Source organism: Pituophis catenifer, unplaced genomic scaffold, assembly GCF_029215685.1.
Source record: "Pituophis catenifer annectens isolate HBS135680 unplaced genomic scaffold, rPitCat1.0.hap2 SCAF_3, whole genome shotgun sequence".
NCBI classification, from domain to species: Eukaryota; Metazoa; Chordata; class Lepidosauria; order Squamata; family Colubridae; genus Pituophis; species Pituophis catenifer.
The window spans coordinates 124,668,735-124,684,755 of NW_027256883.1; the positions used below are offsets into that span (position 1 = coordinate 124,668,735).

General features: G+C 36.3%; 1 protein-coding gene across 1 annotated transcript in view; it reads left to right on the forward strand.

The window, feature by feature from the left end:
- Positions 1-16,021, forward strand: part of WDR47 (WD repeat domain 47) — a 40,905-nt gene that overhangs the window by 994 nt on the left and 23,890 nt on the right. Inside the window, exons 2-4 of the mRNA XM_070939327.1 lie at positions 11,446-11,611; positions 13,243-13,326; positions 14,826-14,910. Coding sequence (XP_070795428.1) covers positions 11,454-11,611; positions 13,243-13,326; positions 14,826-14,910 — 327 coding nt within the window. The 5' untranslated portion in view covers positions 11,446-11,453. The remainder of the gene's footprint in view (positions 1-11,445; positions 11,612-13,242; positions 13,327-14,825; positions 14,911-16,021) is intronic.

Sequence of the window (16,021 nt, forward strand, 5' to 3'; positions counted from 1 at the left end):
TCACATACTTTCAACAATCCTTTGTCTGCATGATAGAGCTGCAGTAAAAAAAAAATAGAGACCTATTAATGAGAATGCACACATGCTGAATTCCGGTATGTTTATTGGCATATTTGTATACAAATAAAAATCAGCATTATGGTTATACAAAAGTTTTGAACTCGACAGCCTGTGAACAGATAGTTGGAAATGTTGTAGTGGTTATGATAACTTATGATCGATTAAATGGAATTCCTTGTTCTTTGTTCATTTAAACTGATTGGAAATCTTAAGGATGCTATGAATATAAAATTGTGCCACAACCCTTATGGAATATAATGTGCCACTGGTATATTTGAATTATAGAGAACTAAATGCTAGTGGTTATCCATATGAGTCTGTTTACTTTGGCACTACAGTATACACACACACAAAATACATATAAACAAAAGATGATGTGCTTGTAATTTATTTTTCCTCTTCTTCTGTATCTACTAATTGTTGCAGATAAATAATATATCACCTTATACTGGTTCCTGTCCTGTCCATCTGTTGTACTTTAAATATTCAGGAGCCTCCAACCCTTTTGGGTCCATGGCTTCAGAATGCAATTGCAGAAATCGGACATTCACAAAACTGCTATCATAGTAGACACGCCCAATCATGAAACACTTCAGTCACAAAAAAACGCACTGCTTTATCTTGTTTGAGATTACTTCCAGCAGTCTCAGTCACCCCACTCCAGCACATACAGTAAAGATACATCCATGCCACTTCGTTGCTACTTATATTTTTATATTCTTTCAGGAGCATCTTTCCCAAACATATACTATAATACATAGCTTTTACTTCTCCCATGCCCCCTACAATCTAAATCACTCTTGGTCTCCATGTTTCTTTCATCCTCTTGTCATGTGCCCCTACTCCTATGCCTTCCTTATCCTAACTCAACCTTCTTGTTTCCTTTCACACTCTGTTGGATTTTGCTGAGCATGGCCCTTTACTCCATGTTTCATTATTATCCTATTATGCTTAATAATTGCTTGTTCCACTAAATTGCTTGCAGCTTAGTGCCAGTTTGGCCACTTCTGTTCCTAAGCCACCTATGAAGTTGTTTCATCTTATCTATCATTTCTTTCCCTTCTGCAATACAGAAGTAGTTCACAATAAAGCACTGGTCTTAAAGTTTCTCTCTTTAAAAATTCCCAAGGTTGTCTCTGGGACCAGGTGAAGTAGGGGAGTGGACAGATGGAACAGCAGTCCATCCCTACTGTTGAGCAGGCACTGCAGAACCAAACTACTGGGGTGATTCTTTAAAAGACCACTGAATGCATATGAAAATACTCTCCATTGTGTAAACATTGCAGTGTCCAATCTGTAGAGGTACAAATTTATTGTAAGACTAAAGAGCAGCTTGTTGGAGGAAAGCAGTAAAGTATATTTTTTTTTCAATCATCACTCTGTAGGAAAAGGTCTTTTTCCTGGGAGAACTGGCACCAGAAGATCCTCCCCTTCCCCTGCCATCTACAGTTTAGCAAAAGAAATGGGAGAGGTACATGTTTTGCACAGTGAAAAAGTATGACTTTCTCACTGCCAAAGGCAAATTGTTGAAAAAATTAAGCGCCCAGAGAACAGAGAGGAGTGTGTACCTGCAGATAGCTGATAAGATCAGAGTAGGCTCATGCCCCTAACTATGCCTCTTTATGATATGTCATTTATAGATTATAGCGCAACCCCATTTGAAAATTGAAGCAAAAAGAATGAGTTCAGGCTGATTGCTGGGTGGATCAATGGTGAGTTAAATATGGTTCCTGAGGCATTTCCAGTTTGTGATTAGCAGGACATGTGCAGGAGTGTGCAAAAGTAAAACATTACTTTATTTCGTGGAGGAAAATATAGATGTTTCCCATGTCCGGTGCTGGTAAAGGAATTGGAACAAATTCCAGTTCTAAGTCATAACTTATATGCTTCCTTTCTTTCATTATTCTTTCTGTTCCAACAGAATGATGGAAAGAAATGATATGAAAAGATAAGGCCTGTTTGTCTCAGAATGATAACTCTGAAAACTAAACAGAATTGGACCACATTTGGTATTTGGGAAGAAGCTAAAGAAAATGTGTTGAATCTTGCTTTTTCTATAGAATAGGTTGTTGCTCTAAATTCAAAATATTACATGTATTGCTATTGTTGCCCTTATCTTTGTTTTGTTTTAAATACCAACAGTTACATTCCAAAACCGAATTTCTTTTTCTTTATCAGTAGCATTTTTGTCCTGCTCTTTAGTTAAAAAAAAAAGACTCTGAGTGTTTCTTTTAAAATCAGAGGTAAGATAAACCCAACATTAGGACAACGTTATAAAAGACAGAAGGCAAAAGAGATGAATACACAAACAAAAGGATTGGAGAGGAAAGGGGAAACATATCATTTTAACACCTTGACAAGCAATAAAGCTGAAAAAAACAACATTATTTGTTCAAGGATTTACATCGAGACTGAATAAAAGATTATCTACAAAGCTGAAAAAGATTGTAGAAGTTAATACTTGATCATAGATTGACTGCAAGGTCCTAGCAATTGAAGTATTACTGTCTGTACCATTAGTAAGATTTCATTCCTCTGTTTAGTTAGATGCTAGGATCTTTCAAGAGAGAAAGCAGAAATGATAACTAAATCTATTTGTGTCTGCCTTCTTTGAACTATTGGGTTATGTAGCGTCAACACTGGAGCTCCATTGGCCATGGATACCAGCTGTCACACATTAATAAGGCAAACTAAACTGAAAATGAATTTAGATTCTGGTTCTTCAGTGCCCCTATTGATATCAGCCCCACTACCAAGACCAGACCTTGAAATCAACACAGAATGTCTAAAACTATTTTTATTGAGATTGAATAGATAGACTCTTTCAAGTCTGTCTACCTGAGTCACTTCTGAATGTTATCTGGATACTGTGGATTTAAAACTGTTTTAGCCTTGTTGCCTTGGCAACATAATCTCTATATCTCCATCAGAGTCATCTTTTTTACCCTCTAGTCTACAGCTGCTAACAGTTTTTTTCAGTATATATTGTCCAATACTTTCTGTACAAATATTTTTTAAATTAATGGAGCAATCTCCAGATTCTTTAGAAGCCACTTGGAAGGAAGGAGGAATATTATAAATAATTGGGTGCATCAGTTTTGTGGTGTTATTATTATGGTTCATTTAACAGGATTTATTTAAATGAAGCAAGGATGCAAAGTAATCATATCATTTGTTGGTGGTGGTTTGTTCTCCAAGCTTGCTGTTTTGTTCCGAATGTTTTGTCACCAGGCTAGGTGACATCCTGAGCGGGACTTTTTTCAATTCTTCACCGCTTTTATTGATCTCTGTCATGTGGATCATATGACCGGCTGATCAGGCCATGTCACCTGTCATACAACCAGCTGGAAATTGTGTGTGAAGATCATCCAGTGAAGATGTGGTTGGTGCCATCGGTTGATCGTTCGATTTATACGGCTCCTTATGAGTTTGTAGGTTGACTCCAAATCAACATGTTTGTTGATAGATCCATTGGTTGAATACCAGGCTTCAATGAATTCATCAAATTCAGAAGCTAAACAGCAAGCTCAGAGAAAAAACTACCACCAACATCTACCACCCAAGCTACAAATATTTTCTATCATTTTTAAATCATAGCATTTTTTCTCTTCATTTCTACATAAGTGTTCTGTATAACTTTGAAAGCATATTCGTGTTTCCATGGTATCTATGGTGTTGGACAGCTGATCTGTGATTTATTTCTGACTCAACTGTAGTATATGTGAAACAACTACAAATTGATACTTTGGGATTTTGTGGCTCCTTTTTCACATTAGAAGGAAAACTTGCCTCAGCCTTCCTTCAGGTTTCTAAGCTTCAGTTCCTGTAAATGCAATGATAATCTGAGGACTTTATAGCTCCTCCTCTGTAGTCCAGACAAAAGAGTTGAAGTAAAGATGAGTAGGGTTGTTATCTATTTTCTCTTCTGAAGCTGTTACAAAGTGCCAGGCTTCTTTCCCCTTCCTTTTTGTTCTTTGGATTGAGGAGGAAGGAGTTTTATTGTGGCACAACCTGCCTAACTAGGGTGGTGGTGGTGGGGAGTAACTATTTATTCCTTGTTCTCAACTGTTCACTTTAGCAGAAATGAATATAGTCATAATTTGTCAGACAGAGGGTTTGTGGAATAAAAACAGTGGCAGTGCGAAAGTTTCTATAACCTTTATTGAGTAATCCAAACACCTGAAAAGTTTATTTTGGTATGGGGGTAATTGTATTTGTATACGTTTTCCATATTGTCCTGTCTATACCTGTTCCATATGCCTAAATTGTTAAAAAGATTAACCCTAATATTGCCTTATATTAGGGGATACCATAGTGAAGAACAAAGATTTTATTTATAAGGAATGCAACAGTTTTATACATCCCTGTTAGTTCAACTAGTATGGGAGGCATACTTAAGATTGTGTAGAACTTTTCTTCTTGGTCCAGCTAGTTGAGTACTACCAGTTAGTAGGACAACAAAAAATACAAAGAACTATTTTCCTTTAGCAATTTATAACTATTTCTACAGTGTCTTCAATATATCCGTCTTCCTTTGGTAATTTTATTAAGGTGCATATAAACTAAACTAAAATATTTCTATTTCCCTTTAATTTCAATTAAAGATCTAAGTATATGCACAAATTCTGATACTTTTTATAAACTGAGCAGATGGAATCTTCCTATAATTGCGGGATATAATTAAAAAATGAAGACAATAGCATTCTTTAAGGAGGGCACATTAAAGTTTATTATATATTCAGTACGAAATATATGTGATCTGTGTCCAAATTTACATTTTATGCACATCAAATTTAGAAGCTACTAATCTATTAAGTGATCCATGCCAGGAAGCTGTTTCAAAGATTTAGATCAAGTCATAATATTTAGATGGCTCTTTATTCTTATTTAATCCTGATTATATAACAAGAGTAAAAGACAAATATTGGCTCAGTTATGTTTATATGTCTATTTAATCAACCTAGCAATAGAGTTCTCTAGCAGATAACTATTAAAAATAGATGAAAAAGCACAGATAGCAATAAAATAAGCAGCAGAAGAAAAAGGAATATTAAAAAAAAAAATCACAGTCCGAAATAGTGTGAAGTACTTGAATAGAAACTTTCTGCTTCCATAGTAAACATTTAATTACCGGTATGTAAATATTTAATTATTCCATCAAAATATGAACTCTGACATTAGTAATTGAGTTTAAGTAAACATAACAGTTAAAACACTTTAACATCTGCTATTAATTCTAAAAGAATCATGTTGAAGGTACACTAAGGGGCCTATCTAAATAAATTAAAATCCTTTATTAATTACATGGTATAGGTGCATAAGTACAGAATGTGTGTTGAAAGTTTTGTGTAAGGAATACCTGTGTTTCTTCAAAGTGTAAACGGGAGCAATTACCTGTCAGAAGAGATACCATGATCATTAAATTGCCAGATAGTTACAGGTTACCAAGGAATAAGATGTTATTTTGTTGTATTAATGATATTCTGCAAATATTTTTTGTTGTTTGGGAAATATTGTTATAGTAGTTTTATAACATTTGAGTTTGCTAGCTTTTAAATATTTGTGGGAAGGAATATTGTCATGTAATCTCCATAGTACTAGCTACCTTTGTCAGGTAATTGTTGTGACTCATACAAGTTTTGTCATTGTGACTATAATTTTTGCAGCTTGAATTCTAATCCTCAATTGTGTAAAATTCTTTAATCTCTATTCTGTAGCAGTGAATTATTAAATTGAGCAAAAAGCTGAAACTTGTTTCTAATAGAAACCAGTCTTCCATAGCTCCTAACCTTACGGATGTTCTGAATTTTACCACATACCTAATATAGCCTAATAATAGGGAAAATGTAAAATGTACTTCATGTCTGTGGCTGAAACCCACTGCCAAATGAATTTTTTTTTTTAATTATTTCTATACCGCCCTACTCCCGAAGGACTCAGGGCGATGAACAGCCAAGATAAAATACAGATAATACAAATATTAAAAATCCCTTAAAATTATTAAATATTTTGGCCGAAACACAGATTAAAACACCCAATTTATAAAATCACGAATTAAAAATTTAAAAGAGGAGAGTTAGGCCAGGCCAGCCTGCTGAAATAGAAAAGTTTTGAGAGCACGGCGAAACGTGCGGGATCCTCCGTATCTCTGGAGGGAGCTTGTTCCAGATGGTAGGTGCCCCCACAGAGAAAGCTCTCCCCCTGGGGGCCGCCAGTCGACACTGTTTGGACGACGGCACCCTGAGGAGCCCCTCTCTATGGGAGCGTACTGGTCGGTGAGAGGCTATTGGTAGCAGAAGGCAGTCTCGTAAATACCCCGGTCCGATGCCATGGAGTGCTCTAAAGGTGGTAACCAAAACCTTGAAGCGCACCCAGAAGACTACCGGGAGCCAGTGCAGCTCGCGCAGGAGGGGGGTCACATGGGTGCGCCACTTCGCTCCCATAACCACCCGAGGAGCACCCGGAGGCATTCTGGACCAACGAGCCTCCGGGTGCTCCTCAAGGGGAGCCCCATGTAGAGAGCATTGCAGTAGTCCAAGCGGGAAGTAACGAGAGCATGAGTGACCGTATTTAACGAGTCCCGATCTAGAAAGGGACGCAACTGGCGAATCAGGCGGACCTGATAAAAAGTCCCCCTGGCCATGGCCGTCATGTGCTCTTCTAAAGACAGCCGTGAGTCCAGGAGGACACCCAAATTGCGAACCCTCTCCGTGGGGGCCAATGACTCGCCCCCAATAGTCAGTGATGGCACCAACTGACTATATCGGGATGTCGGAAACCACAGCCACTTGGTCTTGGATGGTTTGAGCCTGAGTCTGAGTCTGTTTCTCCCCATCCAGATCCGCACAGCCTCCAAGCACCGGGACATCACTTCAAGGGCATCATTGGGGTGGTCCGGGGTGGAGATGTACAGAAATGAATTTACTGACTTGTGAAATAGTGGCAGTTACACATTTTATATGAAGACTGCTTTAATTAGTTGTCAGTGAATTGATTAAAATTAGACTAGTCCATGACAAGACATAGTTCCTTCATGTTTAATGACAATTGTTTTATAGATGAGGTAATTCAAATTGTCATGTTTCTATTCCACTTAAGAAAGGTATAAATATCTTTTTTTTCCTTTTTGTATCTTTTGGCACTACTACTAAAGTTGTTATTAAGTGTAACCACGGTATAGGTTATTCCCTGTGTATTTTGTTGCTTTCTGCCCAAAAGCATGTACACATATTTAATAAAATAAGGTGTGTTAATTGCATTTCTTCACCTTAACATTCAGCTAATTGTTCATATTTCACATCTGTAATATTTTCATTTTAAGAACTCCTTGAATATTTAAATATGTCAGATTTGCATACAATTATTATTCAGCTACCAAAAAAACAGATTAAATTTAGGATCCATCAATGCTCATGGGTAAAAGGATGTAGTAGGATGAAGAGAGAGAAGAAATCTAAGAAGCTCTATTTAAAGATCTCTTAGTTTTGAGTAGTAAAGGTCTGCCAGTTTGTTCCTCTGAGATTCCCATTCTAGACAGGAATATTTCCAGTGATCACATTGTTGGAAGAAAAATCCGGTCCAGTTCCAAGCCAGGAGAGAGACACTGGGAAAAAAATGGAGGCAAACTGCAGGAAAGGAAGTCTCTGTTTATTTGGTAACCAGAAACTAGTGACAGCAGCATGTTTCTGGGGTGGCTGACAAAATGGGGTTGAAAGTAGGTGGGTTTGTATACAGTCTTTGGGGCTTTGTGATTGAGCTGCCTGTTCCTGTGTAAGAATGTGTCCTTTAATATTTTAATGGCTGTTGCCAGATTCCTATGGGGTCATGTAGGGGTCATAGCTGGCTCTACAGACAAAAATGGAAATGTATCCTAGGTGTTTGTTTGAGCTAATCTTTTCAGCTTTGGCTTGTCTAATTATGTTGCTTATTTGGAGTCTCTTTGCTTAGGAATAGATTGGTCCAGTCTTTTTGAATGGATACAAAATCTCCATTCCTCTTCAAGTTTCTGCTTGCGGCTGTTTTCTGCCTTCATTAAGATTTTTCTCCTCTTCTCCTTTAGGGAAAATATTCTATCCTGCCTCTTTTTAACGTTAAGAATAAATAATATTTTAATCTGGGCAGGGGTGGCCTTCCTACAACATAAATGTACAACATAAATGTCCCAATTGCTAAATGAGAACTGAAAAAAATACAAGCAGCTATTTTCAACTGAGGAAAATATCTTATTTGTTCAGAGACTGTGTTTTGTCATGCACAATGATATATACTCAATTTTCTTTAAGTAACTAAGCTAGCTGCCATTTCCTTTTTCTTTTGCCAGCAAGAGTATAAAACAAATTGATAAGTATGAACATTTCAAATTATTCTAATCTTTTATGCCTTAAAATATGAATGCAAATCAAAATGGGATCCTGGAAAAAATGCAGGTGTTTTAAGAAAGCCAATTAAAACATTTTTTCAACAGTGTTGAAATATCACTTTTGCAGTTTTTCAGAAAAAAACATCATCTTAATTTTATTTTATTTATCAGCAAAAAAGATGTATGAACTTTCATTTCTAAAATATATTAATTGAATTGCAGATTTTAGTTAAGGCTTTCCATAGTTGGCATTGTTTAAAACATTTCCTGTTTCTCCAGTGTTTAAAAACAGCATTTTTATTAACAATTTTGTATTTTTTTTCCTAGCCCCAAGCAGTTAATCAGTTAAGGATCATAGAGTTGGAAATGGTCCCTGGGGATTGCAAGGGCAAATACTATTGGACCTGCTTCTGTTAATAATTCATATTCCTTTCAAGGATATTCCATTCATCTCTTTGATCTAGTCAATTTATTTCATCCAGTATCTTCCTCTTACTCCAGTTACTTGCCAACCATGGCTATTTCTTCTACTTCATCCCCCACTGATATCATATGCCCAAAGTCTGATCTATGGATATTATTTTGAATAATATATACTGACTAGCTCTTTGAGTTTGCAATGAAATATAAATGAGGAGAAAATGTTGAATCGCATTAAATAAGTGACATTTTTCCTCAAACTGAAAAGACAGATTTAATAGAACAAATGTAGTACAAAGTATTCATTTGTAATAAATATGTCTTCTTCTGTCATGTTAATAGTTATACAGTCATGGCCGTAATTTTTTTATTATTTTTTTATTTTTTTATTTGATTTATATATCGCCCTTCTCTGGAGACTCAGGGCGGCTTACAATGTGCTCAGCAATAGCCTTCATACTTTTGTATATTTATACAAAGTCAGCTTATTGCCCCCACAAACTGGGTCCTCATTTTACCTACCTTAGAAAGGATGGAAGGCTGAGTCAACCTTGAGCCTTGGTGAGATTCGAACCTGCAATAATTGCAGGCAGCTGGTCTTAATAACCAGCTTAATAACAGGGTGCCTTAAACTACTGTACTACCAAGGCTCTGTAAATGTTGGCACCCCTGAAATTTTTCCAGAAAATGAAGTATTTCTCACAGAAAAGTATTGCAGTAGCACATGTTTTGCTATACACATGTTTATTCCCTTTGTGTGTATTGGAACAAAACCAAAAAAGGGAGGACAAAAAGCAAATTGGACATAATGTCATACAAAACTCCAAAAATGGGCTGGAAAAAATTATTGGCACCCTTTACTTAATATTTGGTTGCACACTCTTTGGAAAAAATAACTGAAATCAGTCACTTCCTATAACCATCAATAAGCTGCTTATACCTCTCACCTGGAATTTTGGACCACTCTTCCTTTGCAAACTGCTCTAGGTCTCTCTTATTGGAAGGGCGCCTTTTCCCAACAGCAATTTTAAGATCTCTCCACAGGTGTTCAATGGGATTGAGATCTGGACTCATTGTTGGCCACTTCAGAACTCTCCAGCGCTTTGTTGCCATCCATTTCTGGGTGCTTTTTGATGTATGTTTGGGGTCATTGTCCTGCTGGAATACCCAGATTTCTGACACTGGGCTCTACAGTGCGATCCAAAATCCATTGGTAATCCCCAGATTTCATGATGCCTTGTACACATTCAAGGCACCCAGTGCCAGAGGCAGCAAAACAACCCCAAAACATCATTGAACCTCCACCATATTTCACTGTAGGTACTGTGTTCTTTTCTTTGTAGGCCTCATTCCGTTTTCGGTAAACAGTAGAATGATGTGCTTTACCAAAAAGCTCTATCTTGGTCTCATCTGTCCACAAGACGTTTTCCTACAAGGATTTTGGCTTACTCAAGTACATGTTGGCAAACTGTAGTCTTGCTTTTTTATGTCTCTGTGTCAGCAGTGGGGTCCTCCTGGGTCTCCTGCCATAGCGTTTCATTTCATTTAAATGTCGACGGATAGTTCGCACTAACACTGATGCTCCCTGAGCCTGTAGGACAGCTTGAATTGCTTTGGAACTTATTTGGGGCTGTCTATCCACCATCCGGTCTATCCTGCGTTGACACCTTTCATCAATTTTTCTCTTCCGTCCATGCCCAGGGAGATTAGCTACAGCGCCATGGGTTGCAAACTTCTTGATAATGTTGCGCACTGTGGACAAAGGCAAATCTAGATCTCTGGAGATGGACTTCTAACCTTGAGATTGTTGATATTTTTCCACAATTTTGGTTCTCAAGTCCTCAGACAGTTCTCTTCTCCTCTTTCTGTTGTCCATGCTTAGTGTGGCACGCACAGACACACCATGCAAAGACTAAGTGAACTTCTCTCCTTTTTTTCTGCTTTCAGGTGTGATTTTTATATTGCCCACACCTGTTACTTGCCCCAGGTGAGTTTAAAGGAGCATCACATGCTTGGAATAATCTTATTTATCCACAATTTTGAAAGGGTGCCAATAATTTTGTCCAGCCCATTTTTGGAGTTTTGTGTGACATTATGTCCAATTTGCTTTTTGTCCTCCCTTTTTTGGTTTTGTTCCAATACACACAAAGGGAATAAACATGTGTATAGCAAAACATGTGTTACTGCAATACTTTTCTGTGAGAAATACTTCATTTTCTGGAAAAATTTCAGGGGTGCCAACATTTACGGCCATGACTGTATATACTTAAGAATTGTATGTGTATGTGTATTAAAATCTGTATATATGTAGCTATAATATCAGGTAGAATTTCTGTTTTATTAATGTGTAGATATTCTGTAGACTGTTAAAAAGTGTTTAATCTTGTTTGTGCTTCTGAATCCTTGTAAATTAAAACATAGCTTAGTATGTTAGCATTGCTCTTGGCAAAGATAACAAATGTGAATACCTGTATAAATGATATGAATGTATTGAATGGCAGCAATTTTAATTTAAGTTTTTTCTGCTTGTTTAAATAAAAGGTAATGCCAGATGGAATTTTCTTAGGTTGGATCTGGTTTGATATGTATTTTTCTTTGCTTTTCAGCCTACACAATGACAGCTGAAGAGACAGTGAACATAAAAGAAGCTGAAATAGTCAAACTAATACTGGATTTCTTGAATTCAAGAAAGCTTCATATCAGTATGTTGGCTCTAGAGAAAGAAAGTGGTGTAATTAATGGACTATTCTCAGATGATATGCTTTTCTTAAGGTATAAATTATTACCACATTATTAAATATGCGGCAAAATAAAGTGAATCATTTTTTAATTAAGATGCTTTAATCCCTGTCAGACCAAGGGCATTTCCACATGATCCTGTTTCTACCCTCCTGTGTCTTTAAACTATTTTGTACAATCCTCTTCACAGCTGCGGAAACAAATACAGAGAACTGGCAAGGAACACTGGCTTTTGTCGGTGTTATTCACTGAGCTGATCAATAGGAGAGGGCAAAAAAAGTCATTTAGTCCATTGCCCCAAATTATTGCTGTTTTTAAGAATAAAAATTGTCTCACTTTCTGCAAAAAAGAATGAAAGTAATTTTACCTTCCATTTTCAGTATGCATTATATATATTACATTATATGTTTATGAAAATAATAAAAGCGGGATATAAATGAATGAATAAATAAAAAAATATATGTTTGGTTGCTATAAATCTTTCTGGATTAAAAATCCAATGGAGAACTATAGGGTTCTCCATGATATCATATAACCTATTTTGCAATCAGTCATTATCTCAAATCTTTTAATTATAATTGTAAGTACCTCCAGTGGCTGAAGTAAGCAATGGAAGTTGGTATGTGTCAAATAATGCTAACAGGTTGACATCCTTCAGTGGGCCTGCTTCAGGTGCCTTTTGGAATTGAGCGGATGCGAAATATTTCACATTCAACATAAAAGGGAATAAAAGACCTTGCTACAAGTCCCCATCCACAAGACCAAATTCTTTTCAGAGTTACATTATGGGCTACAGTGCAAAGAGGTTACAAGATCTACAAGCAGTTAAAATAACATAACTCAAATTTGGTTTGAAACAATCTTTAATAAGATATAATTAGATTAAATTTTCATTATCTTGTACTAATTATATATAATATGTTACAAGAGGGGAGATTTAATTGTCTAAAAATAGCAAAAATATTTAAAGTAATTTTCTTGCCTGCCACCAGTACTTTATAGCATTATAAAATGCAGATTTGTTGCATCCTTAGTTATTTTTAGACATTTCTTTCTTTTAGGTTTGAAAAAAAAAAGGCTAATTTTAATTTATATACATCGATCGATAGATAGATAGACAGACAGACAGACAGACAGACAGACAGACAGACAGACAGACAGACAGACAGAGATATGAACTGGTGAGAAATTGTAATACATTATACAATGAAAATTCCACACACAGTTTAATCTTTTCAACTATTTTAGCTGTTGCAATTCTTATCTCTTGGACTGTGCCATCCATTTGCCAAGAATTTATATTGTAATTACATATAAAAGGATGTTTATATCCCCCTTTTCGCACAGTTTATGTTCAACATAAAAATATATTTTAGTGAGCTATGTATTTGTTATCCTACAGAATTGAAAAAAGTTTAAAATTTCCAAAATGTATTAGTATTTACATTGATACTGAAGTATTTTAGACAAATTTGAAAGAACAAAAATTTACCATATGTTCTTGGATCAGTCTGTAGAGCCTCAAAGATTACCTGCTAAAATGAGCATATAGTTTTATTAACTGTTTCCAGAGTATTGCATCCTGAAAGCTGACTGTTATATTGCAGGAATGATTTGTTTGTTCCTTAAGTCTTATTTCATTCCCCCCCCCTTTTTTTAAAAAGACAGTTGATTCTTGATGGCCAGTGGGATGAGGTTCTTCAGTTCATCCAGCCTCTAGAGTGCATGGATAAATTTGACAAGAAAAGGTAATCAGTTTTTAATGTTTGTAATACTAGTAACTATAGATTATACTGAGAAATAAAAAACACTTAGAAAAACAGAAAGGCTAACTATACTGATGCCAAGAAGATTGCATGAATATAATCACCAAGAATTTTCCTTATCATTACAAAATACCATAACTGCAAGCCTGTTCATATGATTAATGCTAGAATATCACAAATACAGGGTATTTAACTAATCCTGGCAAATTTTGCTGGTTCAGGTCGAATTGAAAAAATGGCCTGTAAACTGTTTCAAAAGATGAACACTTATTTCTGAGATTAGGTTTTTTTTTTAGACAAACAATTATTTTTAGTGCTATATATCTAATTGCCTGGGATCATAAGACCATCTGCTGCCAAGTATTGATAGGTTTCTTTTTTTTTTTTTCTAAAAAACTCTCCATTGTGCATAACGAAATTTGGAACTGCTGTACAAAAGAAAAAAAAATAAAGGAAATAGGTGCAAGAATGCCCATATTAATAGGTTTATTTTATTTTGAGATTCACTTGCACTCACAGAGTTCATACTTCTTAAAAATTAATTGTAGAACTTATTCAATGTATTCAGACCGGGACGCCTTGCGCACGGTCACTCATGCCCTTGTCACCTCCCGGCTGGACTATTGTAATGCTCTCTACATGGGGCTCCCCTTGAAGAGCACTCGGAGGCTCCAACTGGTCCAGAATGCGGCCGCGCGGGTGGTTATGGGCGCAACTCGTTGTGCCCGCGTGACAGCCCTCCTGCGCGAGCTGCACTGGCTCCCAGTGGTCTTCCGGGTGCGATTCAAGGTGTTGGTTACCACCTTTAAAGTGCTCCATGGCATAGGACCCGGGTACCTTCGAGACCGTCTTCTGCCACCAATAGCCTCCCACCGACCAGTCCGCTCCCACAGAGAGGGTCTCCTCAGGGTGCCATCGGCCAAGTTATGTCGGCTGGCGACACCCAGGGGGAGGGCCTTCTCTGTGGGAGCCCCAGCCCTGTGGAATGAACTGCCCCCGGAAATGCGCAAGATCTCCGACCTCTGGGTGTTTCGTTGCGCATTGAAGACCCTGTTGTTCCGCCAGGCCGGGCTATCAACTTAATAATTTTAAATTGGGGTATTTTAAATTTTTGGGGTTTTAAATCGGCCAAATCTATTTAATTATTTTAATTTTTAATTATTGTTGTGTCTTGTGTTTTTAAATTGGCTGTACACCGCCCTGAGTCCTTCGGGAGAAGGGCGGTATAGAAATAAAATTATTATTATTATTATTATTATTTGACTGCTTATCAGTTGAACTAATAACAGTTAACCTTTCTTTATGTAAATAGAAACAAAATAACAGTTAAGTAACTTGTCATTGCTGTAATCAGAAAATTGTAAGGCAACAACCATTCAATTGTTTTTCAAAATTTCAATCTAAATGCTTTTTGTATTAAAATTCTTAGAAATTTCTGTAACTGTTCCTACTTAATTTGCATTTCTATTTTTTTCTTACAGATTTCGTTACATCATATTGAAGCAGAAATTTTTAGAAGCCTTATGTGTAAATAATGCAATGTCTGCAGAGGATGAGCCTCATCACGTAAGCTCTGAGACTTATACATAACATCCTCATAGTAGAACATAAAAATAATTAATACTTCTTGATTTTTAGTAGTAGCAAATTCAGTCTTACCTTACCTTATAATGACATCTATTGTTAAGCAAAAACTAAGTTCCACTTAATACAATGATCCTCAAACACAATTTTATCACAAGGATTGAATGTTGTCATGTTAAGCAAGCTATCATGCTGAATTCCTTCAAGTTGGACTAAAGAAAACCTTGCTGATAGTAATATCTTCTTTAAGACTCTTATTTAAACATCTCTTGGTAGCCTTGGTAGTACAGTGGTCTAAGGCACCCTGTTATTAAGCTGGTTATTAAGACCAGATGCCTGCAATTACTGCAGGTTCGAATCTTGCCAAGGCTCAAGGTTGACTCAGCCTTCCATCCTTTCTAAGGTAGGTAAATTGAGGACCCAGTTATGGGGGCAATAAGCTGACTTTGTATAAATATACAAAAGAATGAAGGCTATTGCTTAGCGCATTGTAAGGCCCCCTGAGTCTCCGGAGAAGGGCGGCATATAAATCAAATTAAAAAAAAAAAAATCTCCATGTACTGAAATAAGACAGGCAGTGATTTATAATAGGTCCTTTTCATCATGAGACTCTTACTCTGAAATCTTCTCCCCAGAGAAGCTTAAGTGACATGAAATTTGATGTCTTTTTTTCCGTAGTTAAATTCCTTTATTTGCCTGAGTTTTTTGAGGTATGATTTTAATATGATACAGAAGATTGGAAATGTTTCCATTTCTTATTTACCAGTGAGTTTAGTCATTATTCCTTAAATGAAGAATTCCTTATTCCTGACAAGGCAAAGTATTATTATTATTATTATTATTATTATTATTATTATTATTATTATCATCATCATCATCATCATCATCATTATTATTATTAATCACACAGTCTGAATTCAGATTGGATTTGGCTTTTTTGCCCATCTATCGAGTCCTTACCAAGGACCTGAGATAGGCAGATATGGATGTTTGATGGTGTTAGAGGTATCACAGGATGTAAGCTATTCCAATTTTGTTTGTTTATCATATGGAGATGTTACATTAGCCAGGAGACTACATATAACTACAGAGT